This window comes from Ictalurus punctatus, chromosome 16 (assembly GCF_001660625.3).
Source record: "Ictalurus punctatus breed USDA103 chromosome 16, Coco_2.0, whole genome shotgun sequence".
NCBI classification, from domain to species: domain Eukaryota; kingdom Metazoa; phylum Chordata; class Actinopteri; order Siluriformes; family Ictaluridae; genus Ictalurus; species Ictalurus punctatus.
Window position 1 is genome coordinate 7,388,110 of NC_030431.2, and position 25,411 is coordinate 7,413,520.

General features: G+C 39.1%; 1 protein-coding gene across 1 annotated transcript in view; it reads right to left on the minus strand.

The window, feature by feature from the left end:
- slc4a5b (solute carrier family 4 member 5b) overlaps window positions 1-22,536 on the minus strand; it is a 55,303-nt gene extending 32,767 nt beyond the window's left edge. Inside the window, exons 1-5 of the mRNA XM_053687061.1 lie at window positions 22,347-22,536; window positions 16,412-16,538; window positions 14,323-14,483; window positions 13,887-14,042; window positions 1,241-1,296 (exon numbers count right to left, since the gene is read on the minus strand). Coding sequence (XP_053543036.1) covers window positions 1,241-1,296; window positions 13,887-14,042; window positions 14,323-14,483; window positions 16,412-16,538; window positions 22,347-22,515 — 669 coding nt within the window. The 5' untranslated portion in view covers window positions 22,516-22,536. The remainder of the gene's footprint in view (window positions 1-1,240; window positions 1,297-13,886; window positions 14,043-14,322; window positions 14,484-16,411; window positions 16,539-22,346) is intronic.
- Window positions 22,537-25,411: the final 2,875 nt, after the last annotated feature.

Genomic DNA, 25,411 nt, shown 5'->3' on the forward strand with positions numbered 1-25,411 from the left:
TCTCAGATCAAGTTTCAGAATGTTGAAGGTTGCAAACTGTTTGGCTTAAAAACTATTGAAGAATTTTTGTTGTAGCAGATAGCAAATGTTATGGGGCAGTGGCTTGGGAATCTATGATAACCAAGACTCAAGCACCAAAGATATTATTTCTACCTACTGTATATAGACAAACAAGGTTTAACCAAAAAACTGATTGAATGTCTTAGAACCAGGTATCCTGATCTTGATCTCAGGTTACTGTCTATGCGAAGTTTCTCTGCATGTCATTTCCGTGTCCGCATGAGTTTCCTTTCTCTAGGTTTATGCCACCATCCCCCAGCATGCCAGTAAATGAATTGGCTAAGAGAAAGGCAGACTGAAAAATAGATGCAGCATGATTTTTTCTTATCTTAGCAGGGACTCCTACAAGAGAACTGCCTGATGTTGGAGCGACAAGAAAATAATAAATGGATCAATGCCATAGTGGCATGGCTCAAATTATACGCCCCGTTGAAAAAAAAATTCAGCAGGCTTCCGACCAGGCTGGGGCCATCTCCCAACCTTGATGGATTTTTGACTAATGAAAGTAGCACTCTGAGGGACCCCTTGGCCCAGTGGACATACCCTCCCTTCAGGAAGCAGTGCCAGAAATGTCTTGTGTGTTGGAGTCCATATTTCTAGCTGTGGTTACTAGCATTGTGATCCACCCATGTAGCCTTGCCTCTATAAAGGTTTATGTGATTTAGCACAATAAATTTGTGACCACTAGAAAGCAGGTAGAGGGCATCTCAAGGCAGTGTTACACACTCGGAGGCAAGTGCTTTTTGTCCTGTTCTGCATAATGAGCTCACAGATGCACACAATTGGCTAGTGTGGATGTGATTGACAAGGAAGAGTGAGTATGCAGTCCCTTGCACCCAGAGAGGATGGTCAATTTTTCTCCCTTGGCTTCCTGCCAAGGATGGCTGTCGCATCATCAGGATTCAAATTGGCAAACACTCCCAGTCCACCACTAGTGAGCCTTACAACTCAATTTGAATGAAATAAAAATTATAAAAAAAGAACATTCCACCTCAGGCATGTTACTCAAAACTGTTCAGTGCTACTGTTACCAAAACCTCTACAATATCTATCATGCCAACCAAGACATTGGTGGGATTGGAGCACTTCTCAAATTTCTTCTAGTTATTTAATTAATTCATTAAACAGTGCAGACACATTGAAAGCATGGACGTTCCTCCAAAACAGAAAAAAACCACACCTGGTCAGAACTTGGAGTAATTGAGATATCATTCAAACTACGGCTCTGAACATGATCTGAAAGACAAGAAATACAAACATCACTCACTTGATTATAAAAGTCATTTAAATTAAGTGTACAATGGTTCTTGAAAGTTTGCGAACCCTTCAGACATATCAGCTAAATGTAATCAGATTTTCAAGTCCTACAGTAGACAAAGAGAACCCAGTTAAACAAATGAGACAAAAATATAATACTTGGTCATTTATTGATTGAGGAAAATGATCCAATATTACATATCTGTGAGTGGCAAAAGTATGTGAACCTCTAGTATTAGCACTTTAATTTGAATGTGAAATTAGAGTCAGGTGTTTTCAATCAATGTGATGACAAACAGTGTGTGTGTGTCTGATCTTCACAATATATGTTTGTGGAAGTATATCATGAAATGAGCAAAAGAGATTTCTGAGGACCTCAGAAAAAGAGTTGTTGATGTTCATCAGGCTGGAAAAGGTTACAGAACCATCTCTAAAGAGTTTGGACCCACCAATCCACAGTCAGATAGATCAGACAGATTCAAGACCATTCAAGACCATTGTTACCCTCCCCAGGAGTGGTCAATCAACAAATATCACTCAAAGAGCAAGTTGTGTAATAGTCTACAAGGACACAAAGGAACCCAGGTAAACTTTTAAGCAACTAAAGGCCTCTTGCGTATTGGATAATGTTAATGTTGATGAGTCCACTATCAGAATAATTCTGAACAACAATGGTGTGGCTCTCTGGGATAGGCTCCAGGTTCCCCGTGACCCTGAAAATTATAAGTGGTATAGAAGATGGCTGGATGGATGGATGGAACAATGGTGTGCATGGTAGGGTTGCAATGAGAAAGTCACTGCTCTTAAAAAAGAACATCGCTGCCTGTCTGCAGTTTGATAACGATCACTTATACGAGCCAGAAGGCTATTGGGAAAAAATGTGTACAGATGAGACCAAAATATAACTTTTTGTTTGAAAATGAGAACCATTATGTTTTGAGAAAGGAAAACAGCTTTCCAGCACAAGAACCTTATTTGATCTGTGAATCATGGTAGTGGTAACATGATTTGGTCCTGTTTTGCTGCATATGGGCTAGGATGGTTTGATGGAACAATGAATTCTGAATTATATGAACAAATTCTAAAGGAAAATGTCAGGAAATCTTTCTACCAAAGAATGGTTAAAGAAGAATAAAGTTAATGTTTTGGAATGGCCAAGTCAAAGTCCTGACCTTCATCCAATAGAAATGTTGTGGAAGAACCTGAAGCAAGCAGTTCATGTGAGGAAACACACCAACATCCTGTTGAAGCTGTTCTGCACTGGGGAATGGGCTAAAATTCCTCCAAGCCGATGTGCAGGACTGATCAACAGTTACCAGAAAGATTTAGTTGCAGTTATTGCTGCACAAGGGGGTCACACCAGATACTGAAAGGTTCACATACTTTTGCCACTCACAGATATGTAATACTGGATTATTTTCCACAATAAATAAATGACCAAGTATAATATTTTTCTCATTTGTTTAATTGGGTTCTCTTTATGTACAACCTAAATTCCAAAAAAGTTGGGACACTGTAAAATGTGAATAAAAACACAATGCAATGATTTTATTATTTTTTTTTACTACATATCAAACTGAGGAATTGTACCATTTAAAGGAAAAAAAAAGGTAATTTTGAATTTGATGGCTGCAAACCATCTTAAAAAACTTGGGACAGGGGCAACAAAAGGCTGGAAAAGTACGTGTTACTAAAAACAAACAACTAGAGGAACATTTTGAAACTAATTAGGTTAACTGGCAGTAACATTATTGGGTATAAAAAGAGTATCTTAAAAAGGCACAGTCTCTCAGAAGTAAAGATGGGATGGAATCTGGATGGAAGCATTTGTTGCTCTAAAACCTTTATATGCTCTATACCTTTCACCATTGATGGTGGATTTCCAGATATGCAAACTGCCCATTCAACAGGCACCCCCATACCATCAGAGATGCAGGCTTTTGAACTGAGTGAGATAAAAAGCCAGATGGTCCTCTTTAGTCCTCTTTAGTTTAGAGGATGTGGTGTCCATGGTTTCTGAAAAGAATTAAAAATTTTGCTGTCCCAAGTTTTTCAATGTTCTCTGGTCAGCAATCTGTCACAGGGCAATAAAATCTGATGCTTTCTCTCCATTAGAATGTGGAAAAGTTAACATCACTAAAAGACCGTCTGGTAGCATGGAAACTACTGCCAAATGTGTTTCCATGGGTTCTGTCTACTGTAGAAAAGGGTTACCAGGTCCAGTTCAGAGCTCGATCCCCCCAGTTCAGAGGTGTGCTCATCACAGTAGTCAGCACATAGCAGAGCCCAACATTAGCGCGGGAAGTAACATCCCTCTTGGACAAAGGGGCCATAGAACATGTACCCCATTCCTTGAGAGAGGGAGGTTTTTACAGCCGTTATTTCCTGGTCCGCAATAAAGAGAGGAGTATGCAGCCAATTTTAAATCTGCGTCATCTGAACCGTACTCTTCGGACATACAGGTTCAAGATGCTGATGCCCAAACTTATCGTTCCACAGATTCAGTTTGAGATTCAGCTCTGCTTCCACAAGTTCTAGCGAGAGTTCACCAAGACTGTCTACGTCTGCTGTTAGCAGTACCTTATTGCCCAGCTCAAATTTAGTTTTCAGGGACAATATCCCTGCTAGATGGCAATCCTTCAGAGATTTCCATCTGCAGGGATCTACTGTCTCAAGCCGGAGGGCTGATTTATCACCCTCGGTCGGAACTATGGAAACTGTGGGTCTGGCCCCTGAGGGGCACCAGCTCATAGATTCTGGTCTCACAACTGAGGTTGTAGAGACCATGTACAATGCTAGAATGCCATCCATGACGAAATTGTATGTGCTCGAGTGGCAACTTTTTGTCTCGTGGTGTGAGGAACAACAGCTAGACCCAGCGAACTGCGCAATAGCTACAGTCCTGGAGTTCTTAAAAGACGTTTCTCAGCGGGGTTGCCTCCACCAACAATCAGGGTCTATGTGGCCGCCATTTCAGCCAGCCACACCCCTATTGATGGAGCCTTTGTGGGGCAACATCCTCTAACTTCGAGGGTTATGCGTGGTGTCAGGTGGCTGAAGCACATCTGCAGACCACGCATAGCTTCTTGGGACCTTGCTGTGGTCCTGGAAGGTCTGTCAGGTGCCGCATTTGAGCTCTTAGAGTCAGCCTCTGAGAAACTTCTGACTCTAAAGGTGGCTCTTCTGCTGTCCCTGACATATCTCAAGCAAGTAGGAGATCTACAAGCTCTCTGTTGCCCCTTCCTGCCTTGACTTTACCCCTGGATTAGCCAAGGCCTTCCTGTATCCTAGGCCGGATTATATTCCTACATCTGCTACCCAGCTAGTAGTGTTGCAGGCTTTCTGCCCTCCTCCGTTCCTCATACCAGAACAAGAGAAATTGCACTGACTGTGTCCAGTAAAGGCTCTCGGTACTAATGTCCACCGGTCCGGCCAGTGATGTAAGTCAGAGCAGCTGCTGGTTGGCTTTGGCGGTGACAGTAGGGGTGATGTTGTGTTGAAGCAGCACATCTCTAATTGGATAGTGGAAGCCATCTCTATTGCTTATGAGGCGTGCGGTCTTGCTACGCCTCTGGGCATAAGGGCTCTTTCCACTACGGGGGTTACTTCCTCGAAGGCTTTGTCCATAGGTGTATCCTTACAGGATGTGTGTGCTGTGGCAAGGTGGTCTACGTTGCACACATTCATTCGATTTTACAGCCTGGATATACATTCCGGCCCCCGGCTCGAGTGTCTTGCAGTGACCCTCGGGCTCGGATCTTTTTGAACAGGCCATACCTTCAGTATGATAGAGTGAGTATTCTCGTTCCCACAGACTTCAGCTAATGCAACGTGGAGTTCCCTTTGAAAGGGAACGTCTGGGTTACCCTGTTCCCTGAGAAGGGAATGAGATGTTGCATAGCTTTTAAATACTGGGGCATGCCTGTGAATTGCGTCTTCACTTCAGATAATAGAGACTGAAGGCGCGGTTCACAGGTGTCAATTAAATATCATGCGAGACACTTAATTGCCATGTCACCTGATCATGGCAGGCCTATAAATAGGCATGATGTTACAGAAGTTTCAGATATTGATCACGCTCGAGTACGCTTCCCACAACAAGGAGCTCACGCAGAGTCTCGTTGCCTTCTCAGGTAACAGGGTTATATGTGTAACCCAGACATTTCTTTTTAGTAACACTTACTTTTCCAACCTTTTGTTGCCCCTGCCCTTAACTTTTTTGACTCATGTTGTGGCCATCAAATTAAAAATTACCTTATTTTTTTCTTACAGTGGTACATTTCCTCAGTTTAAACATTTGATATGTTTTATATTTTATATTGTGAATAACATATTGGTTTATGAAATTTGCAAATCATTGCATTCTGTTTTTATTTACATTTTACACAGCATCCCAACTTTTTTGGAATTGGGGTTGTACTTTTAGGACTCATTTTAGGTCATATTTATGCAGAAATGTAGAAAATTCTAAAGGGTTCACAAACTTTCAAGAAGCACTGTAAATAACAGGTCTGATGGACTAAACGTTCCACTGAGGCAAATTTGTCCTACACAATAACAGGTTCATAACTCACATAGTAACATAACACGTAAGTGATGCAATATAAATATAATTTGTGTACATTAATTGCAGTTTTGGAATTACAGCTGGTCACTTATTATTCATTGATATGAAAAATGTTGGACTTACCAATACTGATTACTGAAACCACTTTGTGGTTTGAGAAGGAATATGTCCTCAGTTTTGGATACCATAATTTCCTATAGTTCACTACACGTTACGGGTATCACACAGTGGCATTATCTGTATCTGTATTTGTATCTATTTTGTATTCAAAATAGTTGTATCTATTTTCTTATATGGCTTTAAAGTGGGAGTGGTCTATGCTGGAAGGTTTATTTATTAATTAGTTAATTTAGGGGGCTAAGTGGTTAGCACATTTGCCTTGTACAGTGCCCTCCACTAATATTCGCACCCTTGGAAAATATGAGCAAAGAAGGCTGGAAACCTTTGTCTTTATTGTTAAACCTTTAGATCTTTTGTTTAAAAAATTCACAAAAATACTCTGCTCTCATGGATATCAAACAATTGCAAATGAAACATAGGTTTATCAAAAAAATAGATATCTTTGCTAAATATAGGTGTGCCAACAATTATTGGCACCCTTTTAATCAATACTACCTCCCTTTGCCGAGATAACAGCTCAGCGTCTTCTCCTATAATGCCTGATGAGGTTGGAGAATACATGGCAAGGGATCTGAGAACATTCCTACATAAAGAATCTGTCTAGATCGTTCAAATTTCAAGGTCCACGCTGATAAATTCCCCTCTTCAATTCACCCCACAGGGTTTCTATGGTCAGGGGACTGGGATGGCCATGGCAGGACCTTGGTTTTGTGTTTAGTAAACCATTTTTGTGTTGATTTTGGTGCATGTATTGAATCATTGACCCATTTTAAGCTTTCTGGCAGAGGCAGTCAGGTTTTTATTTCAAAGCTGTCCATAAAGTCCATAATGCCATGTATCCTAACAAATTGTTGAGGTACTCTGGCAGAAAAACAGCCCCAAAACATTAAAGAGCCACCACCATATTTAACGTTGGGCATGTGGTACTTTTCCATATAGCTACCTCTCTGTGCGCACACATGTCCAATTCCAGGTTGATTCATAACATTTCCAGTCGACTGGAACTTCTTAATTATTGCCCTGATGGTGGAAAAGGGCATTTTCAATGCTTTTGCTATATTCCTATAACCACTTACCATTTTGTGAAGATCAACAAACTTTTGCTGCACATCACAGCTATATTCCTTGATCTTACCCATTGTTATGAATGACTAAGGGAATTTGGCCTGTGTGTTACCTCATATTTATACCCCTGTGAAACAGGAAGTCATGGTTGAACAATTTCCTGTCTCTAGTCACCCAGTTGTACTATTTTTATTTTTTTAATATCAATGGGAATATACTTCAAATATATTTCTCATATGAATTCATAGGGGTGCCAATACTTATTGCACACATATATTTAACAAAAATTTTGTTTGCAATTGTTTGATATCCATGAGAGCAGAGTATTTAAAAAAAAATGTTTTGAACAAAAGATCAAAAGGTTAAACAATAAAGACAATTTCCACAGAATTCTTTGCTCATATTTACTAAGGGACCAGTATTAGTGGAGGGCACTGTACCTGCGGGGTTGGGAGTTTGATTCCTGCCTCTGCCATTTGAGCACATAGTTTACATGTTCTCCTCGTGCTTTGGGGGTTTCCTACGGGTAATCTGTTTTCCTTCCCCAGTCTAAAGACATGCATTGTAGGCTGATTTGAAATTGTCCGTAGTGTGTGAGTGTGTGTGCTCTGGTGCCCTGTAGTGGGTTTGCAGCCTTGTGTCTCGAGTTCCCTGGGATAGGCTCCAGGCTCTTCGCTACCTTGTGCAGGAAAAGCAGTACAGAAAATGATGGATGTTTTTATTTGTTTGCTTTATTTGTTAGAAATGTTTTAAAATCCACAAATGCGTGCAACAATCCACACCTGCACAGGAGAAATGCACAAGACTCGATCCACAAATGAATGAATGAATGAATCCATGCGATCCACAAATGAATGCCAGGCAGAGTTGTGTTTGTGAAATAAAAACATATTTATAAAAAAAAAAAGAATATATATATATATATATATATATATATATATATATATATATATATATATATATATATATATATATATATATATATATATAAATTCTTTTTTTTATTTTTTATTATTTGCATATATATATATATATATATATATATATATATATATATATATATATGCAAATCTCATTTTATTTAATGTGAATGTAATTCATTTTTCTGAAACTTCTAGCATATATTTGTGGATCTTATTCTATTCATTTCACAATTTTTGTGAATCTCGCTACACTTATTTTTGGATTTATTTGGAATTATGAAAAAATTTTAACCGCAGTTTTGCACAGGAAAAAGTATCTCTATGTTTTTTTGGACAATACTTATTCTGCCTGGATGCACAACTTTTTCTTAAGTTGACTGGTAGACCACTCAAAGGGGTGGAGCCTTCTAACCAATTGCCAATCAGCAAATCAGGAATGACTGACATCTCAAACTGAAACATTTCAGAAATGACAATCAGAATTGCTTGGAGCCTGTAGTGGTGGTATAATTTGTAAATATTGAAAGTAAAGTGTAACAAATAAGTTATGTTTGATTAGCTATTAGTTAGCTGCTTTTTGGCAGGAAATGGCAGACAATGCTAATGTTGATTTTAGAAAAGACTTTTGATACTCATACTTATGAGAAGAGGAAAATTAAACAAGAGGGCAAACCAACACCCACGATTTTTATTCAAAAGGTCCCAGTTTTTAACTGTTTTTGTAAAGTAAAATGGATGACCTGTGTTTATTGTTAGTCTTAGATTAGCATAATATGCTAATATATATAGTCGATAATAAAAAGTTGTGCTTCCCCTATTTTAATAACCACTGGTGTCATGATTCTATCAGAATGTGTATTGCCTTTTGCCACTTGCAGTCATGAGATTAAATTAAAGTGAAGGAAGAGTGCACAATTATTATTATTATTATTATTATTATTATTATCATTATTATTATTATTGTTTTTTTTAAAATCATTTTTCTTATTTTTCATAAAGCAGCTTTTATTTCATTTGTTATATAGTCCTCTTCCACTCCTCCATGATGACATCACAGAACAGGTGGAAGTTAGAGACCTTGTGCTCCTCCACCTTCAGTTTGAGCATGCCCCACAGATGCTCAATAGTGTTTAGGTCTGGAGACATGCTTGGCCAGTCCATCACCTTCACCCTCATCTTCTTTAGCAAGGTAGTGGTTGTGTTGGAGGTGTGTTTGGGGTCGTTATCATGCTGGAATACTGCATACTGATCGTGCTCTGCTTCAGTACAATGAACTGTAGCTCCCCAGTGCTGGCCACACTCATGCAGCCCCAGACCATGACACTCCCACCACCATGCTTGACTGTAGGCAAGACACATTTATCTTTGTACTCCTCACCTGGTTGCCACCACACCCACTTGACACCATTTGAACGAAATAAGTTTATCTTGGTCTCATCAGACCACAGGACATGGTTCCAGTAATCCATGTCCTTAGTCTGCTTGTCTTCAGCAAACTGTTTTCCCAAGAAGCTTCCTTCTGGGACGACAGCCATGCAGACCAATTTGATGCAGTGTGCGGCATATGGTCTGAGCACTGACAGGCTGACCCCCCACCCCTTCAACCTCTGCAGCAATGCTGGCAGCACTCATACATCTATTTCCCAAAGACATCCTCTGGATATGATGCTGAGCGCATGCACTCAACTTCTTTGGTCAACCATGGCAAGGCCTGTTCTGAGTGGAACCTGTCCTGTTAAACCACTGTATGGTCTTGGCCACCGTGCTGCAGCTCAGTATCAGGGTCTTGGCAATCTTCTTATAGCCTAGGCCATCTTTATGTAGAGCAACAATTCATTTTTTCAGATCCTCAGAGAGTTCTTTGCCATGAGGTGTCATGTTGAACTTCCAGTGACCAGTATGAGGGAGTGTGAGAGCGATGACACCAAATTTAACACACCTGCTCCCCATTCACACCTGAGACCTTGTAACACTAACAAGTCACATGACACCGGGGAGGGGAAAATGGCTAATTGGTCCCAAATTGGGCCCAATTTTCACTTAAGGGTGTACTCAATTTTGTTGCCAGCAGTTTAGACATTAATGGCTATGTGTTGAATTATTTTGAGGGGACAGCAAATTTATACTGTTTTACAAGCTGTACACTCACTACTTTACATTGTAGCAAAGTGTAATTTCTTCAGTGTTGTCAGATGAAAAGATATAATCAAATATTTACAAAAATGTGAGGGGTGTACTCACTTTTGTGAGATCCTGTATATATAAAATATAAACTCCCTATATACAGTTGATGAATCATAATTTGTGCATACGATAATTTTGCATTTATGTGTAAGAACAAATTTAGGACCATTGCTGTGCAATGTATTAAATTCTGTACATCTCCATATGTTATACACATCAAAATAAGATGCATAAGTGTGATATGTTGTTGTAAAGGCTACCATAGAAGCATCAAAGCATACGTTGTCATGTACAATTGACATTTATGACTTTTAGAACCTTATATAGATTTTTAGTGACGTGGTAGACTACATTTGGGTGAGAAACCTAGACTCACATAGTTTCCCCACAGTTCCTCTCTGGTGACCTTGCAAGTCCTCAGTGGAGTGATGCAAGTTATACATGGAGCTATGGCTACAACTTGGACTTCGATCTGACAGACCCAGGGAAATAGGGAACAGTGGAAAAAAAGAAAAGAGAAAGAGAGCTCAAGAGACAAATTGAGAGGTTACAGAGTGTAGGTTACATTAGAAATTAGAAAGGACACTGCAGAGAAGAAGAGAAGGGTGAGATGAGAAGGCATCATACTGCACAATAGTACACATAAGATAGCATGGAAGAATCAGAGTTTTTTTTTTTAATGAGGTTCAAAGTATATTAAAACTAATATAAGATGGATATACTGACCTTCAGAATTCTTTTCACTCTTAGTAAAGATGTGTTAAAAGGTTATGAAAAAAGTCCTACAAGGTTTACTGTAGTTTTGCCAGACTCTTGAGCTTAATTCCTTCTAAAACCTGTGAGAAGTTGCTGAAAAACTGTAAGGATCATGAACTCTGAAGGATGTAAAGAGATTTTGCATAGGCAAATGTATCGGATTGACTTGACTTGACAGATCCTTTTGTATGTTCCCTATATGCATCCAGAATTGACCAAAGGAAGGCTGTGCTAAATAACTAATGAACAACAATTTTGTCACATAATTATTTTTATGGATAAGATATCTATTTTAAAAGGATTTTTTAAAAAAATAATGTAGCATCACTGAAAGGTTACGCTCATATTGTAGCATACAGTGGTGCTTGAAAGTTTGTGCACCCTTTATAATTGTCTATATATATCTGCATAAATATGACCCAGAATATCATATATATTTTCAGATTTTCACGCATGTCGTAAAAGTAGACAAAAAGAACCCAATTAAACAAATGAGACAAAAATATTATACTTGGCCATTGAGGAAAATTTTCCAATATTACATATCTGTCAGTGGAAAAAGTATGTAAACCTCTAGGATTAGTAGTTTAATCTGAAGGTGAAATTAGTGTCAGGTGTTTTCAAACAATGGGATGACAATCAGGTGTGAGTGAGTGTCCTGTTTTATTTAAAGTACAGGAATCTGTTAAAGTCTGATCTTCACAACACATGTTTGTGGAAGTGTATCATGGCACAAAGAAAGGAGATTTCTGAGGACCTCATTAAAAGAGTTGTCGATGCTCATCAGGCTGGAAAACATTACAAAGCCATCTCCAAAGAGTTTGAACTCCACTAATGCACAGTCAGACAGATTCTGTACAAATGGAGGAAATTCAAGAACATTGAATTTGTGAAGATCAGACTTTGATAGATCATTTTTCTTTAAATAAAACAAGGTGCTCACTCACACCTTACTATCATCCTATTGATTGAAATCACCTGAATCTAATTTCACCTTCAAATTAAACTGCTAATCCTAGGTTCACATACTTTTGCCACTCACAGATATGTAATATTGGATAATTTTCATCAATAAATAAATGAGTCTAATATCAGTATAACAAGTATAATATTTTTTGTCATATACAGTTCCCTCCACTAATGTTGGCACCCTTGGTAAATATGAGTAAAGAAGGCTGTGAAAAATTTTCTCTGTTGTTTAACCTTTTGATCTTTTGTTTAAAAAATATTCTGCTCTCATGGATATTAAACAATTGCAAACAAAACACAGATTTATCCGAAAAATATCTGTTAAATATAGGTCCGTACTTTAAATTTAGTCAAATTTAATCAATACGTTGTGCTTTCTCCCTTTGCCAAGATAACAACTCTGAGTCTTCTCCTATAATGCCTGATGAGGTTGGAGAATACATGGCAAGGGACCTGAGACCATTCCTCCATATAGAATCTCTCCACATCCTTCACATTTCAAGGTCCTTGGTGGACTCTTCTCTTCAATTCACCGCACAAGGTTTTCTATGGGGTTCAAGTGAGGGGACTGGGATGGCCATGGCAGAACCTTGATTTTGCGGTCAGTAAACCATTTTTTGATGCATGCTTTGGATCATTGTCCTGCTGGAAGATCCAACCACAGCCCATTTTAAGCTTTCTGGCAGTGGCAGTCAGGTTTTCATTTAATATCTGTAGATATTTGATAGAGTCCATGATGCAATGTATCCTAACAAAATGTACAGGTCCTCTGTCAGAAAAACAGCCCCAAAACATTAAAGAGCCACCACCATATTTAACCATGGGCATGTGGTACTTTTCCATATGGCTACCTCTCTGTGTGATTCAAAACCACCTCTGGTGTTTATTGGCAAAAAGCTCTATTTTGGTTTCATCTGACCATAGAACCCGATCCCATTTGAAGTTTCAGTAGTGTCTGGCAAACCGGAGATGCTTGACGTTTTTGGATGAGAGTAAAGGCTTTTATCTTGAAACTTTTCCAAACAACTTGTGGTGATGTCAGTGACTTCGGATTGTAGTTTTGGAGACTTTTTGACAACAAGATGCAACTAACTTCTGTAATTCCCCAAAATGTGATCCTCAACCCATCCTTTTCACAGTGCGTTGAGACAATATAGACCAATTCCAGGTTGATTCATATAATTTGTAGTTGACTGGAACTTCTTAATTATTGCCCTGATTGTGGAAATGGGCATTTTCAATGCTTGTGCTATTTTCTTATAGCCAGTTCCCATTTTATGAAGCTCAACAACCTTTTGCTACACATCACAGCTATATTCCTTGGTCTATCCCACTGTTATGAATAACTAAGGGAATTAGGCCTATGTGTTACCTCATATTTATACCCTGTGAAAGAGGAAGTCATGTTTGAACAATTTCCTGTTCTTAGTCACCCAGGTGTACTAAAAAAAAAAAAAATTAAATATCAATGGAAATATACATCAAATATATTTTACTCATATGAATTCATAGGGGTGCCAATAACTTGCACATCTATATTTTACTTACATTTTTTTTTTAGAAACTTGTGCTTTGTTTGCAACTGTTTGATATCCATGAGAGCAGAGTTCTTTGAACAAAATATCAAAAGGTTAAACAATAAAGACAATTTTTCACAGCCTTCTTTGCTCATATTTTCCAAGGGTTGCAGCATTAGTGGAGAGCACTGTATTCATACAAAGAAATAGAAAATTCTAAAGGATTCACAAACTTTTGAGCACCATTGTATTATTGATTTTAGATTCTTATGGCATATTACTGGATTGTAATGCATTTTGCACTACCAGTAAGACACTTTAGACAAAAGTGCCTGCCAACTGAAAAACTAAGCATTGGTTCCATAGCTTTTTTTGGTTTTCCAAAGGTGGCAATATTTTTTTATTCCATACTGGGACCCACATCAGGAAATCAGTAACACAATTCATAGAAAAATTAGAGGTCAAGACCTTTACTTAAAGGACTGGGTTTTCCAATGTCAGCCAGTGAGCGATGGATGGGCTTCTTGGTCTGGTGTCGATGCTTCCTCAGCAAGATGAAACTGATCTTCTCTCTGAGCTCAGAGTCTATCAGGCCGTCCTGCACATGCTTGTCCACTATTTCATCTGAACATGAAGATTATACAGATACCCAGTTATAACGCTTAAGGGAAACAAGTATATGAAGTGGGTTATGCATCCAGGTCATATTGAATGCCTAGAGGCAAGTCAACTACATGAAGTCTGATGGTGATAGATGTCATACTGATGAAACAGATCAGTTGCCTTGACTTACTACTACAAATTTAAGTTAAAGACACACACATAGTTAAAAAAAACACACACTCACAGTTAAAAAAACACACACACACACACACACACACACACACACACTGGTTAAACTCACCAACTATTTGAGGCAGAGAGTAGCCCTCCAAGTCCAACAGGATGCTACCAGTCTGTAAACATGTACGCAGCTCAAACAGACTATGCAGTGACAGTGTGGAAACATGTGGCTTGCTCCATCGTTCTCCTCCCTTCTCCACTTTCTCCTCAAACTTCACCCACCTGTGAAAACACACACTTAATAAACACCTTCTGTCAGATCAAAATTATGCATTGTATCTTTTCACTAATATATTTTTAATCAACATAAAAAATTATTTTTAAACATACATTATGGTTTACAACCCCAATTCCAAAAAAGTTGGGACATATCACATGTTTAAACTGATTAAATGTACCATTTTAAGGAAAAAATAAGGTAATTTTGAATTTGATGGCTGCAACCCGTCTCAAAGTTGAGATGGGGCCACAAAAGGCTGGAAAAGTTTTGATAACATTTTATGTTTTCTATGTTCTATTGTGAATTAACATATGGGTTTATGAGATTTGCACATCATTGTATGCTGTTTTTATTTACATTTTACACAGCATCCCAACTTTTTTAGAATTGGGATTTTAAATTCTCATTATTTTTCCTCTTGTCAAAAATTGGCCTGCATGCACAACTAAACCCAAGCATCTGAAAGAGTTGTGTGTTTTAATTTATTTGTCATCAGCTAGGAGTGTAGGCAATGACTACAAATAATTGCTGTGACTAACTTGACATTCTTCATAAATGCTACTCTACTACCAGAAGCAAAGACTGATGAACAAGACCGATGATGCCAGACTTTTGCTTCTTCACTATGCTCAGCTGACAACTATCTTAATTGCCTGTTTGCTCATGGGGTAATTATTATGATTTGTATTACTAGCCTTGTAATTTGATGTAATGTTTCTTATGCTGTGTGGGAAAAAATAATTCTTTACTATCACATTGCAGCAATTTGTTCATTTCACAGCATGACCAAAGCAATAAGTAATCAGATAACAAAGACTCTTCAAGTGAGTCCTGGACTGCATTATAGTCCGGGGCAGAAGATTTGGAGGACTTTATTTCTGCCCCTGAAGAAATAATGCAGTAGTGGCAGATCTTGTACAAATCAGATGCCCAGATCAGCATCTGATATGGTATTGGAATTGGACGATGATCTGTGCAGAGATTGCACTCAGCTATCTTGTCGATACCTTCACCATGGTTCAGTAGAATTTCCAGCTGGCCCTTTCCCCTGGTCTTTCATGGGCACTACTTCTACTAATACCATTCAGACAAGCTCTTCTCCAGACAGACATGAAAAAAAAAAGCCACTGGCACTTGTCTCTACATTTACATTTACATTCATACATTTAGCAGACACTTTTATCCAAAGCGACTTACAAATGAGCAAATACAAGCAAAGCGATATATCAAGCAGAGAACAATACACGTAGTGCTAACATACAAGATCCATTAAATGAGCTCCAGAAGAAGCAAAGTGCGCAGAGTAGAGGTGTAAGTGCCAGAGGGTTTTTTTTTTTATGAGTTAGTTAGGTGTTCACGGAAGAGGTGGGTCTTTGGAAGTTCATTCCACCACTGAGGAACAGTAAGTTTGAATGTTCTTGAAAGGGACCTTGAGCCACGCTGAGTTGGTTTTGCTAAGCGTCAGTCGTTGATTAATCGCAGATTGCGTGAGGGAACATTAGCCTTCAGGAGAGAGTTGAGGTAGGAGGGTGCTGTTCCAGACAAGGTCTTGTAGGTGAGCATCAAGGCCTTGAATTTTATGCGGGCAGCTACAGGAAACCAGTGGAGGGAGATGAAGAGGGGTGTGACATGGGTTCACTTGGGCTGGTTGAAGAAAGGGTTTGATAGAGCTCGCCGGGAGGCCTAAGAGTAGTGAATTGCAGTAGTCCAGTTTTGAGATAACAAGAGCCTGGACTAGTAACAGTCTCTAACAGTGACAATGTCAACAAAGTCAAATCAATGTCAAAGATGATTTTGTGTATAAACTCCCAAAATACAGAAACAAGGTATAGACCCTTTAAGATTTCAGAGGACATAATATTGTAAGTAGGTGTGTGTAAATGACTGTGGCTCTGATTGTGTGTATGAAAATGATATGTGTGCAAGCTACCTTGCTGATTCCTTCCACTCTAGTTCTCCACCTTCATCGTACAGTGTGTCCATCTCTGTGAAGAGTGTTGGTGTGGCGTTATCTTCCTCTCCAAGGATACAGCGCAGTCTCTGTGCAGCTGGTGACACTGACAGACACACACATACACACACACACACACACACACACACACACACACACACACACACACACACACACACACACACACACACACACTCATGTAACCAGAAGTGGTTAGGCTAACTAAAAACATTACTGAAGTAAATAACTTAAAAATGAAGGAATATTATGAGGAGACAACATAACGGTGGCTTAGTGGTTACGACATTTGCCTCACACCTCCGGGGTTGGGGATTTGATTCCCGTATCCGCCCTATGTTTGCTGAGTTTGCATGTTCTCCCTGTGCTTCAGGGTCTCCTCCGGGTACTCCATTATCCTCCCCCAGTTGAAAAACATGTTGTAGGCAATAATTGGCATTTCCAAATTGTCTGTAGCATGTGAATGGGTGTGTGAATGAGTGTGTGATTGTGCCCTGTGGTGGGTGGGCACCCCGTCCATGGTGTCCACCGCCTCGTGCCCCAATTCCCCTAGAATAGATTCCAGGCTCCCCGTGACCCTGTGCAGGATAAGCGGTACAGAAAATGGATGGATGGATGGATGGATGAGGAGACAACATAATTAAATCAGACCAGCTCATTAATTCAGAGCCTTCCTACCTAAAGGGACAATGCTCATTAACAGAAGAAGTCTTTTATTTAAGGCAGGTCAAAGTAGAAAACGGGATCTCAAATAGATATAGGTACACATCAATATTATGAAATTAATTTGAATTATTTGAATAGTTGAATTTATTATGACACACCCATACTTTATATTTCAGAGCAAGTAATATAAGTTTATGCCACAAAAAATTTGAGATTTTGGCTGACATATATTTCCTTGTTAACATGCATGCTCGTCATCAAAAAAATATTATATGTGTATTGTCTGAATGTGTCTTGTGACCATTCATATTTTTAACTAGAATATGGAATGCTAGACTATTCAGCTGAACCATTCCAATACTCAAGGGCACCAAAAACCCTATCCCTTCTATCAGTGTTATATAAGCCTAGCATTAACTGAATGCTTTGAATTTATTATCCTGGACAGTGAACTACACTTTATCTATGTTACAGTTGATCTTTAAACCAGATCAGTGAAACCTATCCATCATTAATAAAGACTAAAATATAATGACATCGCAAAATATAGCATATAAACGTGTGCTGTAAAAGTCCTTTTGTTGAGCACAAGTTTCTTATTTTTCCACCCCATGGCACCCTGCCATTTTGGTCCAGAGGATTATTAGCACGTGGTTGTTTTTCTCTAGTTGTTAACCACCAAGTAATCCTACTGATCCTGTGGCTCAACCAAAGCCATATCTGCCAGTGGAATGCTATTTTCCAAATGGAAAATTACAGCTTATCTTTAAGTGTTGCTGTGCTTTTTATCTTGAATTGGATAAAAGTCTTTAGTTACAGCAGCTTGACTAAATGAAATGTAATTATTCTTGCTTGCATGATAGCAGCATTCTTAAATTTAGTTGATTGAAATGAGTGATCAAACACTTTAGGGAGGAAATTAAAAGACTCATTTTGTTCTGATTGCACTAAACTCAAGCTTCGGTTAGGTTTTGTGAGTAAGGCACTTTACATGAACTACTATATGACTGGAAAAGAACTTTAAAGAAATGTTGAGACTCAGTGCCCTAAAACACTGGAGCAAGTAGAATAATTCCCAACAAAATATCACAAGTATAAAACAAAGCATGCCTCATCTAGACATCTTATTTTGACAATTCATGCTACTGTATTTGAAGAACAGTGTAGGGGATTGAAATGAAGAAACTGAGAAATCAAGATGGTGTGTAAAGTAATGGCTTTACCTGACAGAGAAGTGCAGGCATCCAGACCAGAGGTAAAAGACTGAAGTGAAATTTGAACAGATGCTAGTGGAATATTTGAGCTTCTCTGATCCATATTAAAGTTATCTCACCAATTTTTAAGGAAATACCATGAGTGTAGAGAAAGATCTCCTGTGAACCTATGGTTTCTTCAACTCCTTTGTTCCTCTTGACTGTTACTTTTCACCTTTTCTTCTTTCTTGTCTAGTTCATTATTCAGTGCCTTGTTCTGCAACATTTCCACACATCTTGCTGGTTGATTTGTGCTCCAGTACTTTTGTATAAGCCTAAGCAAAGCTAAAGTCGAGAGCAAAATAAAGTGCCTTATGCATGAAAGACCTAGCAAGTGTTCTTCTGCTCCACCTCCAGTGAGTCCTCCTCTTGATTTTTCCTATTCCCCTCCTGAGTCATAATCCACAGCTAAAATAAACAGTAACTTCTATGAACTAACTGAAATATTTTACTGTTGCCAGTAAAACATATATAAATATATGTAAAGAATATATATATAACTTTTTCCTGTGTCATTCCATTTTATAACCTTATTTATGGACTTTAATGCTCTAGTACTGATATCTGGTGAAAATTTTATGTGAATAGCCTCACTGGAAATATATTTACTGAAAAAAATGTAGACGTGTTCAATAATTATTTCCCTCACTGTACACACACACACACACACACACACACACACACACACACACACACACACACACACACACACACACACACACTCACACACACACACACACACACACATATATATATATATTTATATAAACTCTCTCACATTCAACTGCTTTAATTTCCAGCAAATTTCTTAACATGTGTAACACTTGCCTTGTGTGTGCCTCCCTCTAATTAGCAGCTACACTCGATGCCCGAGCAAACTCAACATGACAGGGAAGAAACTGGCGAAGGCGAAGGAAGTATCAAGCTCACTCAGCATGTCTGCTTGGTAGGCCTGCAATACTACAATAGTATGCAGAAACCCACTGCCACATAGGCCTTGCTCACCAGTGCCAAGGTGGCCTTACATGGCTTGGATGGCAAAGCCGGCCCCCCTAAATTACCTGCCATTGATGGAGAGAGGTAGCTCACAAGCGCCTCCTCCACCTTCAGCATAGCTAAATGACCATGCCATTCATTCGTGATGGCCGAATAATCAGACATCACAGGGTTATAATGTATGGTTCTCCCCAGAAGTGTGTTATTTTGTCATGCACTTCTGGGGGGGGAAAAAATGGGGAGTTTTCTGCAGTGTGAGGGAGATTTATTTTCACTGGGGAGAAAAAAGCTTATCCAGCCTTAATAATCATTTCAAGTAGAAGAATTAATTCATTTATTTATTTGTTGGCTTTCCGTAGCGGAAGGAGGAGTCGCGACTCGAGCTCCAAAATCCGGCAGAGAGCCTGACCTGGAAGACAGAGCAAGAGATAGAGCAGCACTCATCTCTGGCTCGTCTTCCAGATCCATACGAGATCCCCAGGCCCAGATACACGATGCCTTGAAACTCAAATGCCTTCAGCCGAGAAGAGAGAAAGCCGCGAGTGGAACAGCCTAATTGTATGGAGTTCACAATGCACACAGTCAGACCTCTCGAGGGCTGCCCTGGCTTGCTCCACCACTAGACCCCTAGACACTTCACACAGAAAGTTGTTATCGTACCCCCCCATGATGAAACGAGTGCAAGGTGTAACACACTTCCTGAATTCTCTCTCACTCATACTTTTCTCTTTTTTTTTTAAAGGAACAGAAAAGTAAAGAGATTTTTCTGTCTTTTTTTTTGTGAAAAGACAGAGAGGAAATGAAGAGTCTTTTTGCAAGCATTACAAAAACGACCGACATGCAGTCTCGCTGAAGATAATAAGGCTGATGGCGTGGTTCATCGGTGCCGTTTTTATATCATGCCGCACGCTTAATTGCTATGCCATCTGATCACGGTAGGCCTATAAATAGGCATGATGTTACACAAGCTTCAGATACTGGTCATGCACGAGGGCTCTTCCCACAGCATGGCACTCATGCAATGTTGAGTTCCCTTTTAATGGGTACAAGCTTCACAGACATATGATGAACATAAATGGAATAATGAGTCCCTGAACAAAAGGGGGGGGTCAATATCTAAAGTATCTGGTGTGGCCAACAGCTGCTTTAAGTACTACAGTGCATCTCATCCTCATGGACTGCACCAGATTTTTCAGTTCTTGCTATGAGATGTTACCACACTCTTCCACCAAGGGATTTGCAGGTTCTCGATCACATCTAGCGGGACACATGGTTACATGTAAATTTACACTGCAGTGACAATCAACTGTCCTTCCTTTCTCCCTGTAGCTGCTGTACCTTGTATCTTAGGCATCTTACATTACAGAAATTGCAGTTTATTGGTCTGGCCACATCTGCAGTACTCTTGGTTCCCTGCAGCAGGCCTATAGCATGTTCATACAGGTGAGCAGACCCCCTAGGCATCTTTCTTCTGTTGCTTTTCAGGGTCTCTTTAGTGTCCTAAGTTATTGTAACTGTGAACTTAATTGTCTACTTCCTGTAAACTGTTAGTGTCTTAAGGACTGACCCACAGGTGCATGTCCAATAATTGTTTATGGTTTAATGAGCAAGCATGAAAAACCTTGTTTAAACTCTTTCCAATAAAGATCTGTAAAGTTTATTCGGATTTTACTAAATTATTTTTTAAAAAACACAGTCTCCTGAAAAAGGGAGAATGTATGTATGTATTTGTATATATATGTGTACATACATATATATATATACATACACTGTATATATATATATATATATGTGTACATATATATATATATACAGTGCCCTCAATGCCATAAATACTGGGCCATAAATACAGTGCCATAAATACTGGGGCCCTTGGTAAATATGAGCAATATATTAGCTGTATAAATTTATGAGCTCTGAAATATTGTACTTATTGTTTAACCTTTTGATATTTTGTTCAGAAAATTCACCAATATACTCTGTTCTCATGGATATTAAACAATTGAAAACAAAACACATCTTAATAAAAAAAAATATATTTGTTAAATATAGGTGTGCAAAAATTAATGGCACCCTTTTAGTCAATACTTAGCCAAGATAACAGCTCTGAGTCTTCTCTATATAGTACCTGATGAGGTTGGAGAATACATGGCAAAGGTTCTGAGACCATTTCTCCATACAGAATCTCTCCAGATCCTTCAATTTCAAGGTCCACGCTGGTGGATTCTCCTCTTCAGTTCACCCCACAGGTTTTTTATGGGGTATTAAAAACATTTTTGTGTTGATTTTGATGTATGTTTTGGACGAGTGTCCTGGTGGAAGACTCAACCATGGCACATTTTAAGATTTCTGGCAGAGGCAGTCAGGTTTTCATTTAATGTCTGTTGATATTTGATAGCGTCCATGATGTCATGTATCCTAACAAAATGTACAGGTCCTCTGGCAGAAAAACAGCCCCAAAACATTAAAGAGCCACCACCATATTTAACCGTGGACATGAGGTACTTTTCCATATAGCTACCTCTCTGTGTGCGCACATGTCCAATTCCAGGTTGATTCATAACATTTCCAGTCGACTGGAACTTCTTAATTATTGGCCGGATGGTGGAAAAGGGCATTTTCAATGCTTTTGCCGTATTCTTATAGCCACTTACCATTTTGTGAAGATCAACACACTATTTTTGAAGCTGTGCCTGAATATATTTTTTCTTATCAACAACTGTGTTAAACTATACTTGCATTTTTAACAGTTAAGCCAGTTGGGACTCGTCATAGGAAACCTTGTAGTGAATGAAGTCCAAAGTGGATTTTCTTCAAGTAATCAGACATGTGGCCACATGATTGACATAGGTTGCATATAGGTCTTGTTAGGACCCCAGTAGGACACGTATAATGATCTTACATCAAGTGATCAAAATTTCAAGCTATAATTACAATTAAATTAAGCAAAACATTTCTGAAAAATTAAGCATTTAACTTACTGTTAGAGTTCACATCTGAGAGCTGTTCATCTGAATCATGTCCTTCATTGTATAGATCATACTTTACCACTTGCTCATGGCACTCATGATCATGCCTTTCATGACTCCCATGGTCATGCCGTGTTGTGTGTCTGCGTTGGCACTGCTTCTTTCTGTAACCTCGGGACATTGGAACACCACTGTAAACAGACTGGTGCTCTGAGCCAAGAGAGAGGACGAAAACAAAGACTGTAAAAGCATGTTAAAGAAACAAACAAACAAATAAATAAATAAAACTCAAACAATAGATGTCTTTTCGATCCAGTATATTACTTTGGATTTGCAAGATGAAGAGCAAGAAACTTAAATTAAAAAATAAAAAATAGAAAAAAGTTATTACTTTGTTGTTTAACCATTTGACCTTTTGTTAAAAAAATTCACAAAAATACTTTGCTGTCATGGATCTCAAACAATTGCAAACACAACAAAGATTTATCAAAAAAAATATCTTTGTTAAATATACAGTGAGGGGAAAAAAGTATTTGATACCCTGCTGATTTTGTACGTTTGCCCACTGACAAAGAAACGATCTATAATCTATAATGTCTATGTCTATAATTTTAATGGTAGATTTATTTGCAGTGAGAGACAGAATAACAACAAGAAAATCCAGAAAAACGCATGTCAAAAATGTTATAAATTGATTTGCATTTTAATGAGTGAGGAAATAAGTATTTGACCCCCTCTCAATCAGAAAGATTTCTGGCTCCCAGGTGTCTTTTATACAGGTAATGAGCTGAGATTAGGAGCACACTCTTAAAGGGAGTGCTCCTAATCTCAGCTTGTTACCTGTATAAAAGACACCTGTCCACAGAAGCAATCAATCAATCAGATTCCAAACTCTCCACCATGGCCAAGACCAAAGAGCTCTCCAAGGATGTCAGGGACAAGATTGTAGACCTACACAAGTCTGGAATGGGCTACAAGACCATTGCCAAGCAGCTTGGTGAGAAGGTGACAACAGTTGGTGCGATTATTCGCAAATGGAAGAAACACAAAAGAACTGTCAATCTCCCTCGGCCTGGGGCTCCATGCAAGATCTCACCTCGTGGAGTTGCAATGATCATGAGAACAGTGAGGAATCAGCCCAGAACTACACAGGAGGATCTTGTCAATGATCTCAAGGCAGCTGTGAAGGACTGAAATCCATGAAGGACTGAAATCCTGCAGCGCCCGCAAGGTCCCCCTGCTCAAGAAAGCACATATACATGCCCGTCTGAAGTTTGCCAATGAACATCTGAATGATTCAGAGGACAACTGGGTGAAAGTGTTGTGGTCAGATGAGACCAAAATGGAGCTCTTTGGCATCAACTCAACTCGCCGTGTTTGGAGGAGGAGGAATGCTGCCTATGACCCCAAGAACACCATCCCCACCGTCAAACATGCAGGTGGAAACATTATGCTTTGGGGGTGTTTTTCTGCTAAGGGGACAGGACAACTTCACCGCATCAAAGGGACGATGGACGGGGCCATGTACCGTCAAATCTTGGGTGAGAACCTCCTTCCCTCAGCCAGGGCATTGAAAATGGGTCGTGGATGGGTATTCCAGCATGACAATGACCCAAGACACACGGCCAAGGCAACAAAAGAGTGGCTCAAGAAGAAGCACATTAAGGTCCTGGAGTGGCCTAGCCAGTCTCCAGACCTTAATCCCATAGAAAATCTGTGGGGGGAGCTGAAGGTTCGAGTTGCCAAACGTCAGCCTCGAAACCTTAATGACTTGGAGAAGATCTGCAAAGAGGAGTGGGACAAAATCTCTCCTGAGATGTGTGCAAACCTGGTGGCCAACTACAAGAAACGTCTGACCTCTGTGATTGCCAACAAGGGTTTTGCCATCAAGTACTAAGTCATGTTTTGCAGAGGGGTCAAATACATATTTCCCTCATAAAAATGCAAATCAATTTATAACATTTTTGACATGCGTTTTTCTGGATTTCTTTTTGTTGTTGTTATTCTGTCTCTCACTTCAAATAAATCTACCATTAAAATTATAGACTGACCATTTCTTTGTCACTGGGCAAACGTACAAAATCAGCAGGGGATCAAATACTTTTTTCCCTCACTGTAGGTGTGCAACAATTATTGGAATTATATGAATTCATTGAGAAAAATATATTTGAAGTATGTCCCCATTAATATTTTACATATTTTTTCGTAGAACTGGGTGACTAGAATCAGGAAATTGTTTCACATAGGTATAAATGTAATGTAACACATAGGCCAAATTCCCTTAGTCATTCATCACATTTATATTTATTAATTTTGCAGGCGCTTTTATCCAAAGTGATTTACAAATGAGATAATACAAGCAAAGTGGTATCAAACAGAGAACAATACAAGTAGTGCTACCACACAAAATCTTTAATTGAGTTCCAGAAGAAGCAAAGTGCGCAGAGTAGAGTTGTAAGTGCCAGAGTGAGGTTTATTTATTTATTTATTTATTTATTTATTTATTTATTTATGGGTTGGTTAGGTGTTCACAGTAGAGGTGGGTCTTTAGCTGTTTCCTGAAGATGGTGACAGATTCTGCGGTCCGGATTGACGTTGGAAGTTCATTCTACCACTGAGGAACAGTTAGTTTGAAGGTTCTTCAAAGGGACCTTGAGCCACGCTGAGTAGGTTCTACAGCATCGGTCGTTGATTGATCGCAGATTGCATGAGGGAACGTAAGCCTTCAGGAGACAGTTGAGGTAGGAGGGTGCTGTTCCAGACAAGGTCTTGTAGATGAGCATCAAGGCCTTGAATTTGATCTGGGTAGCTACAGGAAGCCAGTAGAGGGAGATGAAGACGCGTGTGACATGGGTTCTCTTGGGCTTTTTGAAGAAGAGGCGTGCTTCTGCATTCTGAATCACTTGAAGAATTTTGATGGAGCTGGCTGGGAGGCCCGAGAGTAGTGAGTTGCAGTAGTCCAGTTTTGAGATAACAATAGCCTGGACTAGTAGTTGTGGTTAAACATTACAATGTTTAAGTTCATGGAATATAGCTGTGAAGTGCAGTAAAATGTTGTTGAGCTTCACAAAATGGGA